We start from the raw sequence: 27,231 nt of genomic DNA on the forward strand, positions 1-27,231 counted from the left end.
AATCCGATCAAGTGTGCACGAGCAAGGAGAGAGCATGTATACATTGTCACTAAAGGTAGGTTTATTGTACATGAATAAAACAGCCGTTATGGAACAAGTGAAAGAGACAAATTGACTGCCGCCAGATTTTCATATTCAGGAATTATACCTGCTGATCCAAATTCTCCTGATGATGGTCAACACAGCAGTGTCAACAATCTAACCACATTGTGAGCAGAAATTTGATATAATTCATCATTATGATAAAACCTGCAGGCATGTTGGAAAGAGAATGTTGAACACAACGTGTATAGTCCATGTTTGTATTAAAAACACTGTGACTGTTTATATTTGGTGTTTATAATTTGTATGCAACCTGCATGATCTGTGGCATTATGTACAATTTAAATGTGTCTGAACAGAAAAAAAAAGTTTACAGAAATGAATTTTTTTGTTTGTTAAAAAAAAAAAAAAAAAAAAAAAAAAAAAAAAAAAGTGAACCTTTAAACAACTTTTCCATGTGAAAAAAAAACCTGTGTTTCACTGTGATTGTTACTTTTCAGGACCTGCACCTGAATAATGAGAGTGGTGTTTGATGGGTAAAGACATGTCATGTCAGTGAAGGACAAAGTACATGAGAGGTGTGTTAACTCTTTGCGTCTCCTGTTAGTACATTTTGATGTTATTTGATGCCTTGATAGCTTCTGGTAAAAAAAAGAGGGTAAAGAGTGTGATCCACTGATAATAAAATCATCATATTTCTTGGTACTGTCCAAAGGATTTATGAAATGCAAATAGATGCATCATTTTAAAGCTTTTCTTTCTCAGTAATTACCCAATGAACTCACTCTCTTGTGATGTGGATAGTTTGTCATTGCAGACGTTCCTCTCTTTAGCCTTTTATAGCCATCTAACTATAAACAGCTGTTTATAACTAGGCAGGAACAAGAAGGAAAAAAGAAGCTCACCAATATCTTAGGTGTTTATTTTTCACTGCACTATTTTTTTTAAGCAATACTACCAATACCCCCACTGAAATTAAATATTTAGTCTTCTTCCTAGTCTTTTATGATAGTGCATTGAATATTTTGACTTTTGGGAGGTTGGTACAACGAAACAAAATAAATATGTCAATTTAGGTTCTGAGTTACTTGGGTTGGTTTCACAGAATATTCCAAACACCTCTCAGTATAACCCAGTACAGTTCAACCGCACCACAAATTACAGTCTCCAAAATGACCATTTAAATAAATGGACACCTCTGTTAATCAGATTGAATAACATCTGACTATCATAATCTTTAATGGAGGATTTATTGCTAGGTTGTTGTATTATACTTGATATTTCCCCTGTCAGTGTTTCTGATGTTATGGCTGATCGCTGTGTATGCGATAAATGTACATCCTTATTGTACGAGGTCTTCTCTTTCTATTCTTCAAGCTGGGAAGCCAATTCTCTGATCAATAATTAAGTTTCACGTCATGTGAGGAATTCTCTCCTATGAACAAGTGTTTAACTTTGTGTGAAACTCACTCATTATTTCTCACAGAGAAGATGGGTAATTTGTTTCAGATTGCTGTGCTCATTTTTGTTAGCAGTTCTGGAAAATATTTACAAACACATGTTTGTCAAGGCCACCGGAATGACAAAATATAACTCAGATGATAACATCCAAAGCACAAGTTGTGAACTTTAGAAAAGCAAAAGGCACATTATACATTAACCAAGATATATTGACTAACCGCAACAGAGATTATAAGGATGGTAACACTACTTTGCTGCATTTATGGCAGCTGGTAAAGTAATGAAAAACAGACAGAGGAGGAGCGATAAGTAGAGCTGATGTTCAAAGGCAGAAATATAAGAGAAGTCTGAGTAGATCCAAACAAAATACCAAAAGACTGGCAATTGGCAACGGAGAAAGAAATCTGTTCCAGTGGCAGTTATCAGGATTACTCCGAGGTTAAAGAAAGGTCAGGTAGCATAGACTTGTTTTTAGGCTTGTACGAAAATAAAAAAGTTCAGCGACACAAGGAAAAAGAAGAGCCGAGTATTTAACAGTGTGTAAAAGTTTAGGAAATGCTGACCAAGGTTATCTTTGCTTCATGTTTGGTGTTCTGGATCAATTATTTTGCCGTCATCTTGGCTGAGGACCCGAACATGACCAGAGCTCTGGAGCTGATGTCTGAGGTTCCGCTCATTGATGGGTAAGTGAACATCTCTTTTACATGGAAAACATTCTTTGCATGTTACCTTCTGTTTTCCACATGAGCAAAGACAGAAGTCAGTGTTTTACATTCCCTGGTGAAAGTCTGTGTATGGAAGCAATTTCTCGCACTGATTCAACAAAACCAGCAATTTTCCTTCTTGCTGTCAAATCACAGCTGGTGTTTCAGCCTGGGACCTTTTTTTCTCATTTGTTTTAGGCATAATGACCTGCCTTGGCAGTTTCGAAAGAAATTCAACAATGAGCTCAACAAAGTGGATCTCCACACACTGGAAACAACACACACTAACATCCCTAAGATCAAGCAGGGACGACTGGGTGCACAGGTACATACAGAGCAGAAAATACTGGGGCATTCAAAGAAACCATCTTTTCAAGGTCAAGGCACTCTTTATCTGCTGGCCCCCACATCCTGTCTTCAAAACAGCTTCACAGAAGCCATTTCACAAATTGGGGAGAAACATTTATTGCTAGCAGATTGCATCAGATTGTCTGTATATAAGAAGCCAAGCTGACCTGCTGATGCTGGTATGGCAGAATACCTCAGATGCCCCTTCTGTTTTCCATTTTTATAGATATATGAACATAGTAGTCAATTCTTAAGTTAATGTTGAGATGAATAAATATGGTCATAAACTTGGGAGGTGGGTGAACAAAACATCTGATCTAATTAAGCAATATGACACGAAAGGGTGTGCTTTAATAACATTATTGGCACGACAGTGATGCGGTCAGGACCGAGGTGCTTGCACTTGGTTAAAGATTACTTGAAAATTGAAGCCACAGGAACTAGTAGTTAGACTAACTAGCTCCAAGGTGCCAAAGAAAAAGTGACGGAAGATGTTCCAAAAAGATTTTCATGAGCATCTGTTTATTTTCCATGTTACTCAACAAAATTGGAAGAAACATTTAGCTAGCAAAAATATATTTGTATGCAGATGACACCGTTTTGTACACAGTCACCTACAGCTTAATAAAGCAGTGACTGACTGCTCAGCATTAAAACCCAAGTTAAGGAATGCTTTTTTTTTTTTTTTTTTTTAAATGTTTTAAATATACCACACATATATTATTTCTGGTGGAAGTAACTAAAAGGACATTTTTGATTATATATTTGAATTTATATACAAAATATATGATCAGGTTAAGATCTGCCACACAGCTAATTTAGTAGATGCATAAATTTCAGTCAGTGACATTTCTGACATTGCTCAGTCACAGCTGCTTACCCCAGCTCTGTGTATTGCCACAATTATCACCTAAAAATGATTAAATTCAGTTGCATGCAATGAAGTATCGAAGGGAAAAAGTTCACTAATATCTGATTAGGTATGTAGTTTTGGCTGCTGCTGTGAGTTGAGGTATTGGGAAAATGGTGAGCCAGATTAGTACATCCTTAATTGTGATATAATAAAAATACAGTATGTTTATCAGGTTCAGGACTGTATGATATCCATGTTTATATCCATGTTTATAAGATTTAATCACCACAATAAGCCAACATTGTTTAAAATAGACCAGACAGTGATTTATTTTTTATGTCTCAGATTTTAATATACGTGTCATTGAACTGACATCATGTATTTTAATTGTACGCAACTGTTGTGAGATACTATGTCTCACACTTCAGCTTATATAAATAAAGCGTTTATAAAATCATTTCATCAATAAAAAAGGGTGTGATTTTAATAGGAAATCTGACTTTTACCTGGTGGATACACATTGGTGCTGATAATTCACGTTATCCTTTGTCTCTCTCTCAGTTCTGGTCGGCCTACGTACCCTGTGAGACTCAGGACAAAGACGCTGTCAGACAAACACTGGAGCAGATAGACGTGGTTCACAGATTGTGTCAGAAATACCCAGAAACCTTCATGTTTGCCACCAGCAGCAAAGGTGAGACATTTAGCTGTGCTACTAATCTGCCTCTTCTTCATGGCTGAATCACACATTAACATTAACATCATGTCTGCACAGACATCATGGACGCCTTCCGCATGAACAAGACAGCCAGTCTGATCGGGGTGGAGGGGGGTCACTCCATCGACAGCAGTCTGGGCACCCTGCGCATGATGTACCAGCTGGGGGTCCGCTACCTCACACTCACACACTCCTGCAACACACCCTGGTAAGAGCCAGCAGCACGTAATGTGCAAGTTTAAGTACTTGCACATTACAGTTCAGGTTGTGTCGTGGAAAGTATGGGGAATTCCTGCAGGCCTTCTCTGCTTTCCATTCAGCAGTATCAGATTCTCTGAGCTGACACTGAAACTATCACCTGATAATTAAACAACTTCAGCCGACTTTAGCTTGCTAAAATTACTTTAAGTGTCGGTGGCTAAAAGCTGACGTTATGAACACCACCCTGTCTCCTAGAAATAATGTTTCTATATTACTGCGACATGGGGACACATGTATATACTGATTATGGTCGGAGTACATGAATGCCATTTCTATTTGACAGGTTTAAACTTTAATGGCCAATCTTGTCCACCTCCCGGTTGTTTACCACTTTGGTCCGTATGTGTTCAGAGTGTGCCCATATTGTGTATGTACAGTGTGTAGCATTTGAATCACCAAATTTACATGTGAGTAAAGTGTTTAACTGACTTAAATGTAATTCCCAGGCTAGAAGTGTGGCTTTTTAAGGTAACTTTTTTCTTGTCAGGGCGGATAACTGGCTAGTTGACACCGGATCAGAGCCATCACAACACAATGGCCTCTCCCCATTTGGCAAGGTCAGTGGTACAAACAAGGATCAACAGCTCCTGCTTTCAGTGTTATAATGTTACAGATCAGTTTCTTGAAAATGATACTTTTGTGCAGGTTTACTTTTAATGTGATTTATTCCGCTTCATTTATCAGTTATGTCCAAACATTATTTTCATGTGTAAAAATAAAAGTGCATGTACTTTTACAAGTTAAAAACCTTTTTCTAGTGAAAATATGTCTTCGCAATCAGTATGTGCTGTGTTCACCCCCCGAGATAGATTGATAGATGGCTTATGAAATATTAAGTTTTCAGGTTTTTATGATGAAGAACATTGATTCAATGTTTAGTCTGAGACGTGTGTAAAAAAAATGCAATTTTATTGCAAATGGTTACACAGTTAAATTTGGTGGAAAAGAGACAAATCCCAAATAAAGCAAACATAACACGAGTTTGGCAAGATAAGCCGAGGCAAATTAAATAATGAGGAACTGGGGTGGTGGAAAGAGTTGCACAGCAATAAGTGTGGGTATTATACAATCTGCAGGGTAATAAAGGAACTTGTTTAAATATGATTGGATGACATTGTCACCTGGGAGCAAACATACAGCATGATGCATGAATGAGTCAGTGATATAAGGCTTCTCAGCACTCTGCCTTTTTTTTTATCAGATTTAATGTGGCTTAACTGATTATAATAAACAGAAAAAGACTCTTTGATGTCAGTGACAACAGATTATTATTTTTACATGAAGTGGGAAACTATTGAAGTGACAGTGGAAATTAGGTTTTTTATTTGATGGCTCTGTAAAACATTGAAGTTGATCATAGGGATAATCATAGTGTTTCCCCTCAACAGCAATTAATTGTGGAAATGAACCGTCTGGGCATGCTGATAGACTTGGCTCACGTGACTGTAACAGTGATGAACCAGGTGCTGGACATGTCTGAGGCTCCGGTGATCTTCAGCCACTCCTCAGCGTACAGCATCTGTCCACATAAGAGGAACGTCCCAGATGATGTTCTCAGGAGAGTGGTAAGTGTGTGACTGTGGAGAAAGTGAAAGAAGCAGCAAGAAATTCTCAAGGCTGGGGATCACCATACACCATACAGTAGTGGAAGATGTACTCAGATTCATTACTGGAAAGTACCCCAACATTATTCATGTACACCTACGTCAAATATAAGTTCCACATAAAAGTTCACACGTTTTATCAGCACAATTCAACACAGTTAGATAGTCAGTGGTTCCTCGCTAAGGGGTCAAAGGGTGACAAGATAAATCTGACGGGTTGTAAAATGTCTAACGGAGAGAAATAAAGGAACAACAAAGTTATGCTATACAAACCTGTATTCGTTCACTGTATTTCATTATTTTTTATAAATATTGGATAAACTTTGCTCTTTTGACCTCAAATTGATGAAACCATTGAAGAGGTTTCAGAGTAAACATTTGGTTTGTCTGTTGGAACCTTTGCTCCACTGCAGTCAAAAAAGTAGGCGTAAACTGGTTTAATCAATAAATATATTGCTTACTGACACTGTTAACTGCTTTAAAAATACACTCTGCTTCTGATGCTTGTGACCTCAGATAATAGACTCATTTAAGAAACCAGGAGTGGTTGTAAATCAGTCCAGTTTAACTGATGGCTTCACAATGACAATTTCCTGGTTCCTGGAAGCAGATAAAAGCAGTTGAGTTATAAACAGAAGACATGCACTCTGATATATAAGAAAGCAAAGGTCAATACCCTCGTGTGACTGTAGGGAGTTTGAATGTGGCCTGGACATCTCTCCTTGATTGTCCTCTGCACTTTCAGTCTCCCGTCTAACAAAGCAGAAAGGACATGTCTCCTTTCGTCCTATAGATCAGAGCTTCTGAGTTTCTATGTCGCTAAGTGTTTCGCTGTCATGTAATATTTGTCCGTCTCTCCAGAATGAAACCAGAGGAATTGTGATGGTGAACTTCTACAACGACTATGTGACCTGCAGCAAGACCGCTAAACTCAAAGATGTTGCTGGTAACTTATAGTTATGACTGTGACAACTGCTGTAAAGCTGGTTAAATATTAACATTTGTCATGTCATGTTCATCTTCTTTATTGTCCAATTTACTGCTGTCATTGTAGATCACTTTGACCACATAAAGAAAGTGGCCGGGGCAAGTATCATCGGTTTTGGTGGAGATTATGATGGAGTTACCAGGTGAGTATATCAGGGCAGAAAAAAACAAATGATGTCTATTAGTATAAGTACTGTATGTTGTCCACACACACAGTCTTGATAAGCCACACAATGTTTTTTTCCCAGAACTTTACAGTAACTTTGGTTGTTGCTCCTTTAGTCATAAATATTTAATCTTGCGGAGAAAGTTAGAAACTAATTATTGAGAGGCTAAAAATGTACAGTAAGTTTCTTGGGAGGTTACGACATCTGGTGAAAGCTGGGTGAAAGGGACAAAAATACTTGAATAAATAAACAATAAGAAACATGACATCAGAGTGAAGTGTACCTGCTGGGAAGTAAAGTCATCCTTCCTGCGTGTCATCCTCTCAGAGTACCAGAGGGTTTGGAGGACGTGTCCAAGGTGCCCGGGCTGGTGGCGGAACTGCTGAGGAGAGGATGGACTGATGAGGAAGTCAAAGCTGCTCTTGGAAACAACCTGCTCCGGGTTCTGGCAGAGGTGGAGCGGGTGAGGCATGAACACACAAACACACACAAACTGGAGCTCGGTGCATGTTTCTGGTATCACGTCCAGCACTGTGTGAAGGAGCTTGATGCCATCATGATAAATTCAGAACAGGTGGGATGTAAAGTTTGAAACATTTGGGTGTTAGCTAAGCAGGGAGGGTCCAGTGCTGTGAGCATTTCATATGAGATGGATTGTAGAGAATAGAAAGAATGTGGAGGAGAGATCAGTACGACCTGCAATGAATGACATACATCAGAACATAACTGACTCCTGATGAATCATCTCCATAAATCATCACTTTTAGAAACCGATTTTTGTTCAGGTGAAACAAGTTTAGTGTAACGTGTGAATTTATGACCTTTAGAAATGCAGGTTTTATCACTTTAGGACAGAGCCAAGCTAGTTGTTTCCATGTTTTATGCTAGATTAAGCAAAATTTTATTTTAGAAAAATGTTGAAGAACTAGTAATTTAAGTGTAGGAATCATTCATTTTTGAGCTTGACCCATATCAGGGGCTAAAGGGTCGGGTATTTCTGATGCCTTGATTTTGACCAATCAGGATTTGACACAATTTATGTCAAACATTTTAATTGAAACACACAGACACAACAAACTCCCAGAAGCTGTAATTCAGACTCCTCTCTCTGGTTAGAGGGGGTACATGCCCATAGATTCCCTCACAAATTATAGAAATATAAATGATGGTTATATAAGTGGCACGTGATCCCGATGGTTCATTTACTGTGTAAATAGGAACTACTAATAACTAATGCAGATTCACCAAAATGTAAATAAAAATGTCTCAACATGATTCCTATATCTCCAGAGCTCTGACATTTTAAATTGTGAAAATAGTGGGTTTTTTCAAGGAATCAATACAGAGCATTTAAAATTATGAAAATTTTACTTGTCGTGGAAATAACAAATTTAACATAAACATGTCTTTTTTCAGTAAAACAATCTTCTTGTACTTTCTGTACATGGTGGCCACAGCCATGTAAACTGAAGGCAAGCGGACATGAAGCCAATCAGTCGAAAGCAGTAAATACTCAAATGAGAGATTTGTATTTTTCTTGTGCAGATTAAACACTGATTGGATTATAAAAACAGTTCATAATGGATCTTTCATTCCTGGCGGTGCTTCGATAGCAGATGGTTTCTGCGAGTAAACGCACACCTGTCGCAGTGCTTCTCTGTCTGCTGTCTGACAGTCCTGTCTTTGTGTGTCAGGTCCGTGACAGCCTGAAAGACAAGACTCCAGACGATGTTCCTATTCCATACAACGAGGTGAAGAACCCGTGCAGGACGAGCATCGGTTACGCCAACACTGGAGACCTCCACTCACTCAGCACACTGGTCCTCCTGCTCGCAGCGGCTTTTCAGGCTTGTGTCACAGCTTAATAGGCTCCTTTATCATTGCAGCTGACTGTATGTATGTAAGGCAAGACTTTAATCATGAATAGTAATGAAATCTGAAGATCTTTGTTTTATGTCTAATTTTAACAATTATACTCTCAGAACTGCCAAATAGCTGCAGTTTGATTTGTGTTAAACAGCCTGTTAAATGATTTTCTGTCAGTTTTACTGACCTCTGCAGGTTACCTTTTGTAAAATGACAAAAACACTGTGACTTATAGCAGTGTTGTAGCTAACATAATCACAGACAGGCACAACAATGTCAAAGTTGACTTTATTTAAACCTGAGTCAAAGTTTCAATTCATCCTGCTATTGTTGTTTTTATCCCCTCAAAAAAACTGTCAAAAGAGGGAAATATTAGTGCGTGAAGATCAATGTTGTAACATAGAAGTTGTTCTCATTGTTTTACCTGGTTAAATAAAGGAAATTATAAAGCCACACAAATCTAATCTGGATGCACAAACAATATTCCTAAACCTTTGAAAGCGTTTTGGCTGGAAGTAGTACATGGCCATAATTGTAAGAGCAGAGTCCCATCTAGTGTTCGGAGAGGGTAAAACGTGGGCGAGACACCACTCAACTATTGTAACTCAAATTCTGTTCATTTGCACGTTTTGAATTTAGTTTACAGATCAGGAAAATTTGACTTTAGCTCTGTGATTTGCTGCCATGATAGTTAAGATAAAAAGTCTTTGTTCCTGTAAGGTTTTCTACTTGATGATGACACACAAACACAGGCAATAAAAAATAACGTGGTCATACAAACATCTATCGACCACAGGACCTTTAGTTAATACAAAAGCGCCTTTTGTATTCTCACTGATGGTACAATTATAAATTCAGTCAGCCAATGCACAAACAGTAAACTATTACACAATGACAACTTTTGAAGCCTGAAGTCATGCCTTCTCATAATTTTACAAACAAAACAGGCAACCGTGAAAACCTTGAACATGGTTCCAGTAACAGTGTTAAAAGAGCACATTCAAGAGACTTTAACATGTATGACATTATGATTTGAGATTAAATAATAAATAGAGAGAAACTATTGTGAAAGTATCTAATGCCCTATAGTTAAGGTCATTCCTATTAAATCCCGACGCACATACAGTGTTAACCAGATCAACCACAGGCAGAATTCATTTGGTAGCCATCTTATTTTTCCACACAGCTCAGATCACAACATTTAGCTGAATACGTGTACACCAAGTGAAATATTTGCATTTGCAGACTTGTTGGTGACACAAGGAAGCATTCAAATGCCAGAGAAACATCCTTTGATCATAATTTAGTGCCCTTTTGTGTGCGTCACAATAACAATTTGAACCAGTTGTGTGGATCGCGTGGATTCTCAGACTCCTCTAAGCACTGAGACACTGCTGGTGAATCAGACAGAAGGAAAAGTGCATGAGTCACTAATAAACACACAAATGCCTGCTGCTCACATGACCAACAGCAACTCAGAGCTTTTCTGGTGAAACTTATAATGATAATTTGGTTTGAATTCCTTCACAGAGATGAACCGTTTGACTATAACTGTACAGGCCAAAGTTACCAGTGAGACACTTCTGAAGGGAATATTTCACACAAAAACAAATATGCAAAGAAGCTTCAAAAAGAGGGCCATTGATTTCCAGCACTTTACCTGAATCCACATGAGAAAAGGACACAGCACAATATTCAAATATAACAAGAAGAGACGGATTTATTGCTGAAAACAGAGAGAGCCATCGCTCTAAAGTGCACTGTTTCTGATCTGAGGTCTGTTCTTCTGTTAAGTTATAAACAGATAGTGACATTCAGTAAGGGCTGATGGTAGGCTGTCAGAGGTGTAAGTCCAACGGGAGGAAGATAGTCTGTAGAGACGAGGATAAAGAGTCTGTTAGGATGCAGTCTCTCTCAGTGTCTCATTCTCCTGTTCCTCTGTCTCACTGCCAGACAGCAGAGGGGGGTTTGTTGGCACAGCAATCCTATAAGGCAAATTATCTTTAGTCAACATCTTCCTGGTGGCAGAAACCAGACGGGAGTAGTTATCAGGGTTGTAATCAGACAAAGGGGCCCGCGTGCACAGTAAAGGCAGGTTGTCAGGTCGGGACAGGAAAAGAGGCGGCCGTCGCTGGTTTTCACCTTCCTTCAGTGAGTCTGGGAGCGGCTTGCGTTTGCTCTCCGGTAGGAGCATTATGCAGAGAACAGAGAGGACGGCGAAGGAGGCAAAGATGACATGGTGGAGGAAGTAGCCGCTGTTATTCTGGAGCTCCATCAGGGAGGAGGCGGCCATGCCAACACAACCCGATGCCAGCACCAGGCCGAGGCAGCCACCTCTGATAGAAAGGTAGAGGAACAGATCATCATGTGAAGGCATCGAGGTGTAATAGTCCCACAATACTTTAATTATATATTGTATCAACATGTTTCTTTATTTCTGTCATTTCCAGCTCCCCTACAGTTCCTTCTCTGTGGAGCACGAAGCAGGAAGAAGGTATGACACGAATCAGTAAGTGTTCGGTGCATCTGCGATTTCTCTGAGGACATGACCAAAGAGCGTACATCAAAGTTTGTGAAAAAAAACTCTGGAAATTGTCAACAGAGAAACTGAGAACGTCTAGAAATTTTGTGGCAACTTGGTAATGAACCTGGAGATGTGTTTTGAGTGATATTTGTGTTTCCACTTTATGGTCCAAAACCGGAAAAGTTGCGTCAGGTCAGGAGGGTCGTCTTTGGTATTTGCAGGGTTGTGCGCCATGAATTTGTCCCCCAGGGTTGAACTCTCAACACCGAGCTCTACTGTGACGTTGGAGGGGTCGCAGGGCTGTGACACGACTACGCTGTGCTTCTCCAACATGACAATGTTGAAACACACTAGTTTCTCGTCCACAACACACTCTGTGTCCCCGCCACCTCTACTCACTGGATTTAAATCCCCTGAGACTTCTTTCTGTTCCCCAATAATTTGTCAAACTTTTCTATATGTCAACATATGTAACTCAGGCACTGATTTTCATCAAGCAACAAAATTTGTCACACTTAATCATTCGGGTTGTGCCTCCCTCCACGTCATGATGCTGCGCAACAGGAGCAGTTGTGGAAGTCATTGATCCTCCCTGAAATAGCCTTAAAAATGGCTTAGAAACATACAGTTTCATCTTTTAAAAAGAATCAAATATTTCTTAACCAGCTGGGCTGCAGTCATTTTTACCAAATGTCACTCAGACAGGAGTGAATTGTGCATTTGTCTTGAATCAGGTTTAGTTACAAAGGCAGAGCTATATAGTAGGATTTATTCATTGCCTATACTTTCATGGTAATATTTTTGACAATAAAGAAAATATAAACACTTACCTTACTACAGTTGGCATCACCTCGCAGGCGAAGAATGCGCTGAGCATGGCGAGAGCCTGAGAGAACAGCAAACCCATGACAGACAGCACCAACACCAGGCCGCCTCGGAGGTCTGACACACAGAGAAGACAATTTTATTCATTAAACCAAGAAAAACTGCAGTATTATCAACAGCAAACCTTCTGGCTTGTGACTCAAATCCTGTCATGTGTGTGGTATAAACATTTTATTTACTCGGGCATGCAGGGAACTCCAGATGGATTATAAACATATCCAGTGACTCTGCTCAGTTCTAACATCAAGGATGAGAAACTGATTTGCAATTTTTACTTCATATTGAAGCCTGTGAAGAAGAGTTTATGATTTAAGATTGCTGACTTTTCACGTCATCGTTTGTTTGGAATCTTTGTGAAAAAAAGTAAAACTTATATTTTTTCTAAAATGTCCTCAATATGTCAAGAAATGTCTCAAGCTGATTGTGAGGATGCTGCGTTATCATTTCTTATTTCTGCATAAACAACTATGAACTGTGGAGGTAACGTACACTGAGTGAGGGCCAGCAGCAGCAGCGACGACAGCCCGGTGAGGGTGGCAGACAGCAGCAGCATACCACGCCGACCAAAGTGATTGACAGTCAAACAGATGAAGATGCAGGCCAGTGCTCCCGTTATCACTCGGAGGAAGTAGCTGAAGTAGAAGTTGGCGGAGTAACTGTGCAGGTTTCTGGTGAAACAGTACTGGATGCCCGTTCCAATGAACCTGGAGGGAGAGAAGAGAAAGACAAAAACAAAGATACTGCCTGTGCAGATACTTCACACAGTTACCTCTCTTCCACCAGGCTCCTGCCAGTATCCAGCCAGTTCTGCCTTCTGAGAGCCGGCAGGTTTGGGAACTGAACATTTCATAACAAATCATTTTCATAAACATGCTATAAAGCTGCATTTTGACTCGGCATGTCTATGTTTACTTTTCTTTACTTCTCTATAATTTAAACTGCCTTTGCATATCACTGTACATATTACATACAATACAATATTCAATATCTAGATTTTTGTTTTTTTTGCTTAAGTCAAATTTGTAAAGCTTTGTTCTGAACAGTGGAATTCCCAAGTGTCCCTGAACACCTCATTCAGATTTGACCACAATTCAGAGCAACTCCACGGTCTGCTGTCTGATATGTTTCAAGTCTTAAGCTCTTATCTGTCTTCTCATCTTTGTCTACACTTACACTCATTAAATGGTCATTTTAGTTGGTAAATTTAGGGATGGAAGTTGATTTTATGGATAAATAAGTACATGGAGAATTAAAAACTTACAAAGTGAAGCTGAGTATGAGACAGTTCTTCCAGATGACACGAGTCCGACGCAGCTCCAGAACTGAATAGTACTTCGGCCGGTAGTCTTCTCCGTACACTGAATCTATCTCTGGAGAGACGATTATATCAGAAGGTTTGGATGAAATGGTTTCGATCCATTTGGTACTAAATCTACTCATAGTTGCCATTAAAGGAGCAGTGTGAGTGTGTGTTTGTGTGCGTGCGTGTATTTGTGTGCATGTGTATGTTTTTGTGTAGTGTATGTTTTTGTGTGTCTGTAGATGTGTGTATTTGTATATGTATTCGTGCGTGTGTGTGTATGTGTGCGTGTGTGTATATGTTTGCATGTGCATGTACGTATGTGTGTGTGTGTGTCTGTATTTGTGTGCGTGTGTATGTGTATGCGTGGTGCGTGTGTGTATACGTGTGCATGTATGTATGTGTGTGTGTGTGTGTATGTATTTGTGTGCATGTGTATGTGTATGCGTGTGTACGTGTGCGTATACGTGTGCATGTACGTATGTGTGTGTGTGTGTGTGTGTCTGTATTTGTGCGTGTTTGTGATGTGTGTGTGTATTTGTATGTATTTGTGCGTGTGTGTATGCGTGTGTGTGTGTGTGTATGCGTGTGTGTGTGTGTATGCGTATGTACGTGTGTGTGTGTGTGTGTTTATGCGTGTGTACGTGTGTGTGTGTGTGTGTGTGTGTGTGTGTGTGTGTATGCGTGTGTGTGTGTGTATGCGTATGTACGTGTGTGTGTTTATGCGTGTGTACGTGTGTGTGTGTGTGTGTGTGTGTGTGTGTGTGTGTGTGTGTGTGTGTGTGTGTGTGTGTGTGCGTGCGTGCGTGTGCATGTGCGTGTGTGTGTGTACCTGACAGCAGGGTTTCACCAGGGTAGATCTCATCTTGCAGACAAACACTGTTTCTGGTGGAGAACTCCTGGAGGCTCCTCTTCACCTGATGAATCTGAGAGGTGGCCAGCAGCCAGCGAGGAGACTCAGGAAAAACTGACGAACAGCTGTGGAAAACAAATCTGTCATCATTTCTCAGAGGGATAAAGAGCTCAAACATTCACTTTAACAACCATAGACAGTAAAACAGCAAAGAAATGTATAATTTGTGGTTTTTATTGCATATTAGATTTAAAAACAGCTGTCTACATTTTACAACGTCTTTGCAAGAGAAAATAAATATATATAATATCACTATAATTGACACAGAGGGCATCGGCATACCGGTTTATGTACAAATATAAACTATGTCTTTAAGGTCTTTTCATCCAAGTTGCCCAAAAATATAAGATCTTTAATTGATTAATACCAAAGACACCAGAGAAGACGATATCTTGATTTTGTACGTTTCTCATGTGAACTCATGCTGGTACACAGGGCTCCACCTGGTGCTGCTAGGCCGAAGAGCTGCACTCCAACTGGCCCAAGTCCAAAAAAATACTAATTTAATTTTATAACACGTTATTACATATACACATCTCATTACACAGCTGCAAAAAATTGGTAGTTAAATATCTAAATATTTAAAAAAAATATAAAATATATAAAATGTCCTGTGCTTAGCCACGTAGGGTGACATCATGTCACAGATAGAGATATTTCATGTTTAAAAAAGAAACTGGGTTACAACCCACGATAGTGTCACAAACAGCCTTCTTAGGGTGTAACGTGCAGCACATAATCTCCCCTTCAGAAGAATAAGGATGACTGCAGACACTTGGTTATACCAACACCTGAACAAGTGTATGGCCACTAGATGAAATAGAAGTAGAATTTTAACAAGAAGAGTGTCTTGGACTTTTTGCTTTTTTTTTTCAAACCTTTTGTGTTCCCTTCCAAAGAGCACCATCATCACACTAGTTTGAACTTCTGAGCACTCTGGACCTTTTCTTGTTGGGAATCAGAGGAATTTTGAAATATCGACAAGGTCCAAAAAACAATGGAGAGCCGGGGTAACAGCGATGATGAGAGCTGAAAGTTACAGGCAGCTGTTTCTACGCGCCACCAGCTGCTGATTGTGAGTGATTTATGCGAGTGTTGTTATAAACACATGAATTTATTCATTTGATTTTGAAGCAGCTGCCTTATGTTGGTGTTATTTCCCCTTTCTGGGGCTATTACATGGTCAAATCAGTGAATTTTTAATTATGAAATAAATGTTGGTATCTGCAGTGGGAATGGTGCTTGTGAAATTTGGTTCAGTAAAAAGTGGAACATGGTCTGAGAAGCGAGTGAACCTCGGCTTTAAACATGCGGTTACATTCAGGTGTGTCTGACAGAAGAGGTGAGCGTGAGACAGGAGCAGCTCCAAACTGCCGACAGGTCAGCCATATAAAATGATGTCACGATGTGAGACTGGTACATTGAATCCCGCTGGGAAATAATAGACTGTCTTTTCCACCCGTGCACACTAAATACTGCCACCTGACTCACCACCAGTAGGAAAGCAGTAGAAGCAAAGGCAAAGTGGCCACAGCCTGGAGGACGGGCCAATCGTGGCACAGCACAGCGACGCCTGGCAACAGCAGCTCTGCGAACACGGCGAAGAAGCTGCTGACCATAGCAACCATGAGGCGATGGGGAGGGTCGCACAGCTCCAACCCTGAGAGAGCGACGAGCAGAAAGTCAGGAAACACAGAAAGATAAGATGGAAACACAGCTGAGGCAAAACAAATACATTTGTCTAGAACAGATCCATTTCCTGTCACGGACCCCATTTCTTCACACATGCTGTAAACCTGCAGACTGAAGTCTGGATCATTCAGCCTTCATGTCAGCACGGATGTGTGGTTAATAACACAGATGAAAGACGCCTTTGCATTCATTCCATGTTTAAAGTTTTCATGCTCGACACTTTTTAGGAGGAAAAGGGAAACAGTAGCAAACACAAAAGTCAGGGTATTTTAATAACATTTTAAAATGAGACCTTTTCAAATTAAAAACAACATAGTCTTCCTCTACAAAAGTAAACTTTATAAGCTGCCTTATTCAATCCCTTCGCTCCACAGCCTATAGTTTAAAGAGGCCTGTGTGTTAACATGCTTTGACTAGATGGAGCCAGTTTTCTGACTCTATGGCTCTTTTCAACTTCTGTTACTGTTGGACGATGTTTACCATTTTCTGTTATCCCATTAGTTATCTCATTTCCTGTGCCGTGTACATACAAGTGTTGAGCCCACATGGACGATAAAAAAACAGTAAATACTGTTGCAGTTGTGAAACTTTTGTTAGACATGAATATAACATCTTTAATTTCAAAAACAAAGGACTTCATCTCCCTCCTGTCCCATTTTGCAAAAATACGTAGTCCTTTAATCATCATATGATGAACAGTAAAACATGAAATTCACTTCAACCTCAACTTAATTACATAAAGTGTTTCCTCCTCAGGGGACAAAGGAGAATTCATCAGTCACGCGAGGCCTCAATGGCAGCTGTTCATATTTTTCCTTCAACGAGAAAAAAAAAAATCCTACAAATGATTGTTTTTTGTTTTGTACATTTTTTTTTTCATTTTTAATACCGACATATTTTTCATCAAAGCAATATTCTTTTGATGACATATTTTTTCTTGTCGTGTGTTGGGTGTGAAAGAAATACTCTGCTAAGATACTTACATAATATGTAATGTTGGAGAGGCTAAAATTCACGTTGGTTCTATAAACCACAACAGATTGTTATATATATATTTATTATCTATATTGTATGGAAACACTGGTTAGTTAGTTTTTGATATTAGTGAATTATGAGTGCCTAAACCTTAGCTGCTTTAAACTGCATACACAATACAGAAAATATAGAAATCAAATAACGTCATTTATTTTCTGCGGAGATAAAAACGTAACACTAACATCTTTGACAGCACATGGCTGACTTGAATTCACTCTTTGCTGATGAACAATGTTTGTCGAATACTAAAAAGGAAACTGTTTCTGGGTTATATTAACTGTGAATGTGGCCTTGTATTTGCTGGACTGCCATGGGCAGAGGAGGAAGTGACATTATCTCGTGCATCTCTTCCGGTGGATCCCCAGAGAGGATATCTGTTGTTGGACCCTCGCGCAAAAACATGCCGCCACAAAACAGGACGATAAGGACCTATAAAGCAGAACCTACACTCTACGTGTGCTTCACCGTCTTGGCTCTTTGTGTGCTGGTTTGAGGCAAAGCTAAATTCTGCAAAACACCTGAAAACTGCTGCAGGGAGATAAAGATCTTCTTAAGATCAGGTGCTGACATCATTTTGTTTGGGAGCGTGTCAAGCTGCGCATGTTTGTGCTGAACTTTGACTCCTTTCCACCACAGCTCTGACTCCCTTCGTGCCCCCTCCCTGTCAGGGTGGGGGTGGGGGGGAGCGGGGGTTGGGAATGAGGAGCTCTCATCCTGTTTACTTCCTCGCCTTCAGTCCTGTCCTGCTATTGTTTTTGTCCTCTCTGTGTAGGAGCAGCGCTGGCAGGACATCACTGAGAGACTTTCCCCTCAGGTCCTGCACACGCCCAGCAAAACATCAGCCTGAATCTGGACTCCATCTCATCCTGAGCTCGTGGGAATGTGGGAGTACGTATGCATGTCGAAAACAGAAAAACTGTGTGCATTTCAGATAGGACAGCGTAACATTCCACTACAGAGCATCACCTCCTCCTACGCAGAAATGTGTGATGGCTCTAATGTAATTACTTTTCCACGCTGGCTCACTCGTTTTAGACAGACTGTGTTTGACACATTACCAGGCAGAGACATTTTGTCACAGACAGTCGTGCTGAAGACGGGAGAGCTAAGGCTTTATCACAGAGGGGTGGCGCACTTCTACTTCTCGGCTGCCCCCATAAACGAGGACAGCAAAGAGGCACGAGGAGCGAAAACCTCCAACCAGCTGCCTGCTGTCACTCAGTCTGAGCTCACAACACACTGCAGCTGAAAGTCCCCACACAACTCCTCGAGTCACGCACACAATCCATGTCCATATTTTTCATCTTATCAGAGCAGTTTAAAAATGCAGCCTGTACGGTAGCAACATTCATTCAATGTACATCACTAAAAAAAATCAACGAGAGAGCTACAGTGGATCCCAGTTCTCTCCTACATACAACAGAAGTTATAATCCCCACTTTTCATTTATTAATAACTGCCTTTTTTCCATTAATAACCCTCCAATGCATTTATAATATGGAAATGCCTCTCTATAGAGTCGTCTTCATTGTTGGTGGCAGCGTCCATCAAGACTGAGTTCTTCATGTTTCGCTAAGCTGTAAAAGTCAGTCGAGAATATATGTTCTGTGCATCAAGAGTATGTTTTTAGTATCTTAACATAATTAACTATCCATTTGTCTGACTGGTGGATCTGATCTGATGACAGTTATTAAATTATTATTTATGTAATCAGAGGCTGAATGTTGGAAGCCGAACAGATAAGACACATGATGGTCATGATGAAAAACAGAAAGACATGACATGAAGAAGAGATGGTGGCAATTACAGATCATCTCAGATGCTGCAGATAAATATATCCATATAATAAAGTTTAAGGATTCTTACAAATGTGCAGAACAATATTGACACTGGTGCAGACATCACCATGAAGGTTTCATAGTAAAACATACATTTTAAAGCTTTCTCATGTGCAGCAGCTAAACCTTATTAATCGTGCCTGAACAGACAGGAAGTAAAAGATTAAATAAGAATCTGATTATTAATAGAACAGAGAAACTCCCAAAGTCAGGAGGTAAGACTCTTTACATGTTCCTTGTAAGTCACTGCAGCTACTTTAGACTGTTTTCAAATGCTCTTTTAGTTCTTGTTCGTGACTTTCAGACATCAGCAGTAAAAACATCAAGTCTGATTTCAGTTGTTTGTGTTTCCTGAAATAAAGATACAATGATAACACAAAGATAAGCAGGATTTATAATTGGCTTCTGTCAGGGCTCAATGGGATTTTCTTATCTTTGACTGATAACATAGTTTCTCCAGTTTGGAAGGTGGACAGATGTGTGTTGGGAATAATATTTAGTACTTATCTCACAGCCTAAATGTTTTTTTTATTCTTCCTCTGGAGCATTACAAAATCATGCAAAGAGTGTGACAGCTTTTTTTTATTCTACTCTGGGAGTCACAGGGCCATGGTTTATCACATTAACATGATATCATCTTTACATAACATCGGATTTTCTGAAAGAGAAAAGATTCAGATCGTCACAACGTAAGTAAATAATGAGCAACCAGTCGACTCTTCAGTGTTGAAACTAAGACTTTAGGAGCATGTTGGGTGGAGGGACTTTCCCCTAATGATACAGCAGCTTGTCTTGGCCCGAGAGTGACTGCACATAGAGGAATAATCATGTGCCACCTATTATTTACCCTCTGGCCTCTCATTTTCCTTATTTTTTTTAATTAGGTTTGTATTTGTGCTGCTAATTTAAGCATTCTAGAAGCAAAGTGGAATGACTCAGAGTGAAGAGCAGGAATCCAGAAGTGATCTATAAAATAAACAAACGAGCGAGACGCCCCGCAGAAGTTCTTTACTGAATAAGGCTGGAGGAAGTTTTACCACAGGATAAGTGGGACAGGACACTTACTTGCAATGTACGAGGACACAAACACCCCGGCGAGCGTGGCGCCCTGAGAGAGACGCAGCAGCAGAAACACCACCGAACTATTGGACAAACACACGGCCACCCCGAACAGACTGGACAGACTGATGGAGAGGAGGAAACCTCGCCGACGACCCAACCTGAAAACACACGTAGCTCAGTTAGTCACCAAACATACACTTAAACTATGGAGCCCCAACGTGCTCAGTAGATATCAACACAGATCTTTTGAATAAAAATGTAAAAATGTATTAAAAATGAAACTTAATACAGTTTATTTGTATATTTATTCAGATCATTAGGTATTTCTAGGACATACAATTTTGAATTCTTTGGGGTTGCATATAAATTGAAATTATTACATACCAGTCACACAATGTACCAAGGACAACATATCCCAGAATCCATCCTGTCATGAAGCTGATATGCTGCACAGGGATTTTCCAGTAGTCACTGCAAACCAGGTTCCACTGCAAAGGAAGACAAGAAAGTACACTGAGACACTCAAAAAGAAAAACAAACCTCGGTATTAATGTGGCTCTGAAATTTTAAAAAAAGCACTTCCCTTTGATTACTTTTAAAATTTTAAAAATATATTTCATGTGGCTCTCAAGTATCAGCAGTTTTTCAGTGGCATTTGTTAAAATGGCTCCCATTATGTTTCTTAACAAACCACACCAAAAGACCAAAATCAATAACGTTTTGGCTCACCGCTTCATACTTTCTGATTTCCCGCCCCTGGCTGTGGATCTAAGCCCACTAGTTTCTACTGAAGACAGAAATCTTTAAAAGAAAGTAGTAAATATAGAGCTGGATTCTAAAAAGGCTCAGTAATTGTCTAAAAAGGCTGGCCAGAGTGAATTTTAGCAAAACAAACAGAAGAAATTATTTGCTGGGACTATTTTCAACTGCGTACATACAAAATATGGTCCTCTAGTAAATATTTACAGCAGCAAGAGGGAGTATGTGGGATAGACTCAAAATAAACTGGTGCAGTGGTTAGCACTGTCACCTCACAGCAAAAAAGGTTCCGGGTTCGAATCCGGTCCTGGGCCTTTCTGTGCGGAGTTTGCATGTTCTCCCTGTGCTTGCGTGGGTTCTCTCCGGGTTCTCCGGCTTCCTCCCATCATCCAAAAGCATGCACCTCAGGTCAGGTTACCTGGCGCTGCGCTAGTGGCAGCCTGCTGCAGCAGCTCCCCCCTGAGAGCCCCCCCTGCTGTAGTGAAGAAATTTCCCCTCGGGGATTAATAAAGTGTATAAAATCTAAAAAAAAAAATCTAAACCACGGTCTCAGCTAGTTAAAGGTCCCATATTGTATAAATTCAGATTTCTGCGTTGAATGTAAAGCAGGTTTAGGTGCTACATAAATATTGTGAAAGTGTCCAAAATCATATACACAGCCCGTTCTCAGCAATTGAGCCGTTTGGACTTCTTTAAGTTTGTGATGTCACAAACTCACGTTCATGCCATATTTTCGCCCTCAGCACGACCCACTGAGTCGCTCGGAAAAATGTCATCCCATCAGAAGAAAGCGTTATTGGTATCAATGCACCTTAAAGACACAGACATGAAATAGCCTGTTTTTGGTGGAGCTCCAGAACAAAGCTTAAGATGGATGTCAAACTATATTGAGATGGTTTTTGATACTTAATGTCACAAAAAATTATTCTTATGCATCAGGACTGTAAATAAAACAGCAGAAAAGTGTCAAGTATGGTTTTTCATTTATTTACTGTATCCTCTCATTTTGACTGGTTGACCTACTTAAACCAAGTTTTAAGTCTTAGCAAGGTAATGGGTATCAGCTGAAAACCAGCACACACCAAACTTTGACTGAAAAAAAAATCAATAAAAAAAAAATCATACAGATGAGGATAACTCACTTTTTGTATAAATATTTTGTTCTATTTTTATAATAAAAGGCACACGAGCAAACTGTCACCAACAGGCCGCACTCAAAGTAATCTAACTTTATGTAACATGCAGAGAAGAGCAGGTGACCAGTCAAGTCGCAAACACAGAGAGATTGGTGAGGAAGCAAGAATGCAGATCATGTCGTTCCTAATCCAGTTAGGATGCCTGCTGACAGTGTTATTACATTACAACAAAGTAGTGCTCAAAGTCGCCAGCAGATGTACGACTGGTTGGGACTAGTTGTTGCCTGTAAGAAAATTCTTCCTCCTCCTCTTACACCCTCCTCTGTCTCTTCTTCTTTGCTGTCGTAGGTTACAGAGTTTTGGATCAAAACATCAAAATGAGTTGAAGTCATGTTCAATAAAAAGGGGAGAAGAACTGAAAACAGAAGTAAATATAATACATCTTATAACATGACGTCTCTTCTGGGACACTGACCCTGTTACAAAATACACAGTATTATTCAAATCAAATTTACTCTGAACAATGATTAACGGGATAAATCTACTTCATAAGAGGTCAGACGATTACCAATTTTAGAAGTGATTTATTTCCTACAGAGACCCACAGAAAACCTAATCGACTGGATTTGGGGATTCAGTTTGGGGATTTTCTTCACATTTTTCAAAGTCTGAACAGACTCCCAAACTCAACTCCTCTGTGTGCAGTTAGTATTCCTGTGCTGGAATATCATATGATGTGTTTGCTGCATGGCTGTTTTAACAAACACAAATTAATTTAAGAAGGTGCACCATATAATCACAATATGAAGGTCTTAAAATTGAACACTCCTCACAGGAAGTAAAGCAAGAACCTTTGTAGGCCATTATAATACCAACAGATATTGTGCTTTAGTTCCCGAGTATTTCCAGACTCAAACTACCACGCAGTGAACATGGGGCCTTCAAGGGTCCTTCAGAAGCTTGGAGCCTCAGGGGGAGTTTTGTTTTTCACACCTTGTAATCCAGCACTGATTACAGGGGTACAAAGAGACTAAACAGTTGTTGTCTTTGTGATGTGACACTTCAGAGAAATGATCACGACATTTGAAAAAATGACAAATGAAAAAGGCTTCAGCAAAGAGTAAGAGTGATCACAAGCAGATCTTCACCAACATCATAGAACCTCTGAGATGAAAATAAACGGCTGTCTCACGATAACATTATGAGGTTTATGAGTTCGTAGTACCGGACAACTGCATTCAAGGACTCTGGTATTTTGGTCTGAGGCTGTTGTATTCTCAGTTTTTCCTCTATCCCTGCTGTCCTTTGTCCTTGCGAGTGACGTCATGGGCAGAGGAAGCTGCTGCTGAAGGAGGTGTTCAGGGTCTCAGGAAGGAACATGGAGGCTTCTGATTTCCCATCGGCAGGGAAAGGAAAAAGAAAGTCTCCTCACCGCCAGTATCCATTTCCTTGATGCCATGATACACAGACAACAATCTGAGAACAAGTTGAAGGGCAATTACCCATGATGACTTCGTCCTGCTTGGCAGCCCCTCACCCTCCCCACCACAGCTGGTCACAATCAGGTTCTGTATTGTTTCCATATTTGCTACAAAATAAAGCACGGAAACAGACGTAGTGTTGATGTGCAAGGTGTTTGTACGAGGTCACAACGATGAATATTTCTTTGTTAGAGCCTTGTTTGTTCTATTTGTAGACTGGGATGGATCCTTGAGAAGCACAAGACATGAAACCAAGTGAAAAGAGGATAATAAAGACTGCTTATTCACATTTACATGCATAACAATAACACTGACAGTAGCCGAAGCATAATATCCAGGAACTGACATGGGTCTGTATTTGAATGGAGACGCCCCCTGGCTGGACTTTTATCTGTGACCCTTGGAAACCACGGGCCAGACAGCAGATCAGTGAGAGTGAACAAGATCCTGAGCAACAACTAAGTTTTAACTGTTCAACCTGAGTCAATATTGACACAAGGAGCAGTCTTCATGGCACACGTGCTTCCAGCAGAGATGTTGGTTGCAACTGAGAGGAAGCTGGAACAAATCCAGTTCAGCACCACCATGTTGGAGCAGGACCAGAGAATCGAATTAACTGATAAAAGTTACACAACCGAGAAAAAAAACTGTTTGACATAAAAGAGTTGCTGTTTTTCATAAACATTTGATGGGTAAAGAAATGTGAATAAAATGCCCAACCAGCAGCCCAACTGGATTCAGAAATGTTTTAGATATTAATCCTCCACACACAGACCTGAGTGATAACTGAACACGAACTTACCTCAGTCACAAAGTTGCTCTGGAGCCCGGCTACACTGGAGTACTCCCACCCATGGGTGCAGGACACCCTCACCCTGGGCACGTTGTCGGAAAAGTCCGAGGTGTTGGAAGGATACTTAAAAAGTTCACAGTGGCTGAGACCGGAGCCCTCCACCCAAGGGATGGTGAGGTTTAGGTATCCCTGTCTGGAGAGGTTGCTGAGGAGGAAGGTGGAGGGCAGGAGCTTCGGGTCTGGTTTGCAGTGGTACAAGTCCGGGATCAGGGTGTAAAAAACGTCGCTGAACAGATTCAACATGACCGCAAAGTTTGGAAACCAGCTGAACACGACCACGATCCGGTTATAGCGCCCATAACCGCCGGTGTGAGGGAAAATCTTCGTCTCATAATCCATCTGAAGACGAGAGTTGGTGGTGTGAGACGCTCCTGTGGCCATTACGCAGGGAGTGCGCACACTCGACAGCCGCGCGGCGCAGCTGCAGGTAGGCAGGGGAGGGCGGGATCTGAGGTCCGGATAGAACTGGGGTTTGGGGTTTCACATATGACACACCTGCTTGGCTGATTCGGTGACTACTTTGTGGATGATCGGTGAGTTCAAACTATTTCCACTGAGTCACCAGCACCAACGCAGATACAGTTACCAAAGCGCCGTCAGTCATCGGGTGCTTTCGACTTCACGCGGCGCTCCGCAGCGCTGACCTGTGATGCATGCTGGATTTACAACATTGCATGATGGTTAGACATTATGTCCGACTTTAGCCGGCGCTGCAAAACGTCACAATGTTGCAAAACCTCGCGGGAGCGAAGAGGCTACAGTTTTCTGAGTCAGGTGCTGCAGCTGCTCCGGCTGCACCGGCTCAGCACTTCCTCTGTGACGTCACGACTCTGTCCTGATAGGTTTAAAGTTTCATCGGCATGCTCGACTTGACGTTTGTTTTTAGTCTAAGACCTTCAGAGCAGTTATCTCCTGTAATTATCTTTCCTAATTTATTGATCTGCTCCTTCCGTAGTTCAGGTTTTACATCTGGACACAGACATGCTGTAGTTTAACATCTGGACACAGCCAGGCTGTAGTTTAACATCTGGACACAGACACGTTGTAGTTTAACATCTGGACACAGACACGCTGTAGTTTAACATCTGAACACAGACACGCTGTAGTTTAACATCTGGACACAGACACGCTGTAGATTAACATCTGGACACAGACACGGTGTAGTTTAACATCTGAACACAGACACATTGTAGTTTAACATCTGGACACAGACACGCTGTAGTTTAACATCTGGACACAGACACGCTGTAGTTTTATAGTTTTTGGACATTAAATTGCCTGATTGTGTCTTGTTGTAAATTGTGTAATCCTGAAACGTTTTAATCTCGATTCTCTCACATGAAGCACTTTGTAACTTTGTTGATAAGTGCTGCACAAATGAATATTTATCATCATCTGCTTGATGCGGCTCTCAGTGATGTGCAGATGAGCTGGGATTGCTCGACTCAGGATCTAGAAAAGCTTTTCATTAATATGTTTGTTTTCTTTCATCTGCCTCTGAAATATGAACTGTAATTACACTGAAATATTCAGAGAGAGTGTAACACATATCAGACATCTGACTTCAGCCAGAACTCTTCCAGGCTATCGGTTTACCGTTTGCTCCAAATTTGTCAGCCACGTCAGAAGAGGCATTTCAGACACGAAGATTGTGAAACATGTTTTACTCCCGCTCAAGATTTCAGACACCAAACACAGTCACCTCACCCTGCTGCTATAGGCTAACCACATCCCAACAAACTGAACGTGTATGTTTGTGTGGGACAATGTGGGACACATTATCAATGCTGACAGGTCGTCCAAAATTTACATGTCTACCCAACTTGGAAAACTCACACAATAGAGTATGTGGTGTCCAGGTTAAGTCTGTAGTCTGTGAAGGACTCAACAAATATGATTTATTTTAATGCAACTTTCTGAAGTCCCATGCAATGTAAATACTCATACAGTAAGAGCAAAAAGAAGCTCGTGTTGGCAGGAAAAATGGTGACAGACTAACCTGCATGTGCAGTTTAATTAACATTAAACAGTCTTCATGCTTTCTTCACAGACTTCAGAAGAAAGACAGCTTTTTTTAAAGTGTCTGTCCAGCACTGTTGACTGTTGAAAACTAAAGATAATCTTAATATGGGACCTGGAACTAAAACGATGGTCCATATAAAGACTGCTATCAACAGACTGCACAAGACCACCATAATGTTAAGATGTCATCATATTGGAGGTTTTCTTTCCATCTATCGCTCGTGGGAATTGTTGGGATCCTCTCTATAATGTTGGTGAAGTTCTTTTTAAAGTTTAAAGTTCCCTAAAATGACTTATGTTGTGACTTGACACTATGCAAGTACAATTTAATTGAGATAAATTTCAATATGATGATACCTAAGTGTCTATGTTCAAATATGAGATGATACATATGTATTTTGGGTGCATCAGAATTTGCATAAATGCAGTTTGACGGAGACGAAGCAAACACATGAACCAGAGAACGGCTGGTAATATTTCAAAATTTTATTAACGAACATAATCTCTGAGGAACAACAGCAGTTCTCGCGCTCTCTGTACATGCAACTGTAGAAAATAACAATTTAGAATTTTTACTTTTCAGTTTTAGTCTTTTTTTGCCCCCATCCACTCATTTTCAGTTTCTCTCATTTTAATTTTTTTTGTCTTTATTTTTTTTTTGCAGGAAATCAACAACAGCTAGAGGTGAAAGTACTGGATTTGTGTTACAGCACTGACGAT

General features: G+C 40.3%; 2 protein-coding genes across 3 annotated transcripts; one reads left to right on the forward strand and one right to left on the reverse strand.

Moving 5' to 3' along the window:
• The first annotated feature begins 2,058 nt into the window (after window positions 1–2,058).
• dpep1 (dipeptidase 1) lies at window positions 2,059–9,289 on the forward strand. The gene is made up of 10 exons (XM_069174407.1): window positions 2,059–2,186; window positions 2,406–2,532; window positions 3,970–4,102; window positions 4,184–4,334; window positions 4,875–4,944; window positions 5,776–5,952; window positions 6,853–6,937; window positions 7,046–7,121; window positions 7,473–7,608; window positions 8,840–9,289. The coding sequence occupies exons 1-10, from the start codon at window positions 2,059–2,061 to the stop codon at window positions 9,008–9,010; spliced, it is 1,254 nt and encodes a 417-aa protein (XP_069030508.1). The 3' UTR covers window positions 9,011–9,289.
• Window positions 9,283–24,878, reverse strand: slc22a31 (solute carrier family 22 member 31). Of its 2 annotated transcripts, none has more exons than XM_069174406.1 (9): window positions 24,439–24,878; window positions 20,645–20,748; window positions 20,264–20,418; window positions 16,125–16,293; window positions 14,553–14,698; window positions 13,682–13,784; window positions 12,910–13,124; window positions 12,366–12,477; window positions 9,283–11,347 (listed from the first exon to the last, which is right to left on the reverse strand). In XM_069174406.1, exons 1-9 carry the CDS (start codon window positions 24,868–24,870, stop codon window positions 10,909–10,911), a joined length of 1,875 nt encoding a protein of 624 aa, XP_069030507.1. In that variant the 5' UTR covers window positions 24,871–24,878; the 3' UTR covers window positions 9,283–10,908. The 2 variants fall into 2 exon arrangements, with proteins under 2 accessions (XP_069030507.1, XP_069030506.1); XM_069174405.1 differs by having other exon boundaries at window positions 13,682–13,790.
• Between the last annotated feature and the right edge of the window lie 2,353 nt (window positions 24,879–27,231).

This window comes from Embiotoca jacksoni, unplaced genomic scaffold (assembly GCF_022577435.1).
Source record: "Embiotoca jacksoni isolate LCO1_2020_lvr unplaced genomic scaffold, fEmbJac1.0.p SCAF_6, whole genome shotgun sequence".
Taxonomy (NCBI): domain Eukaryota; kingdom Metazoa; phylum Chordata; class Actinopteri; family Embiotocidae; genus Embiotoca; species Embiotoca jacksoni.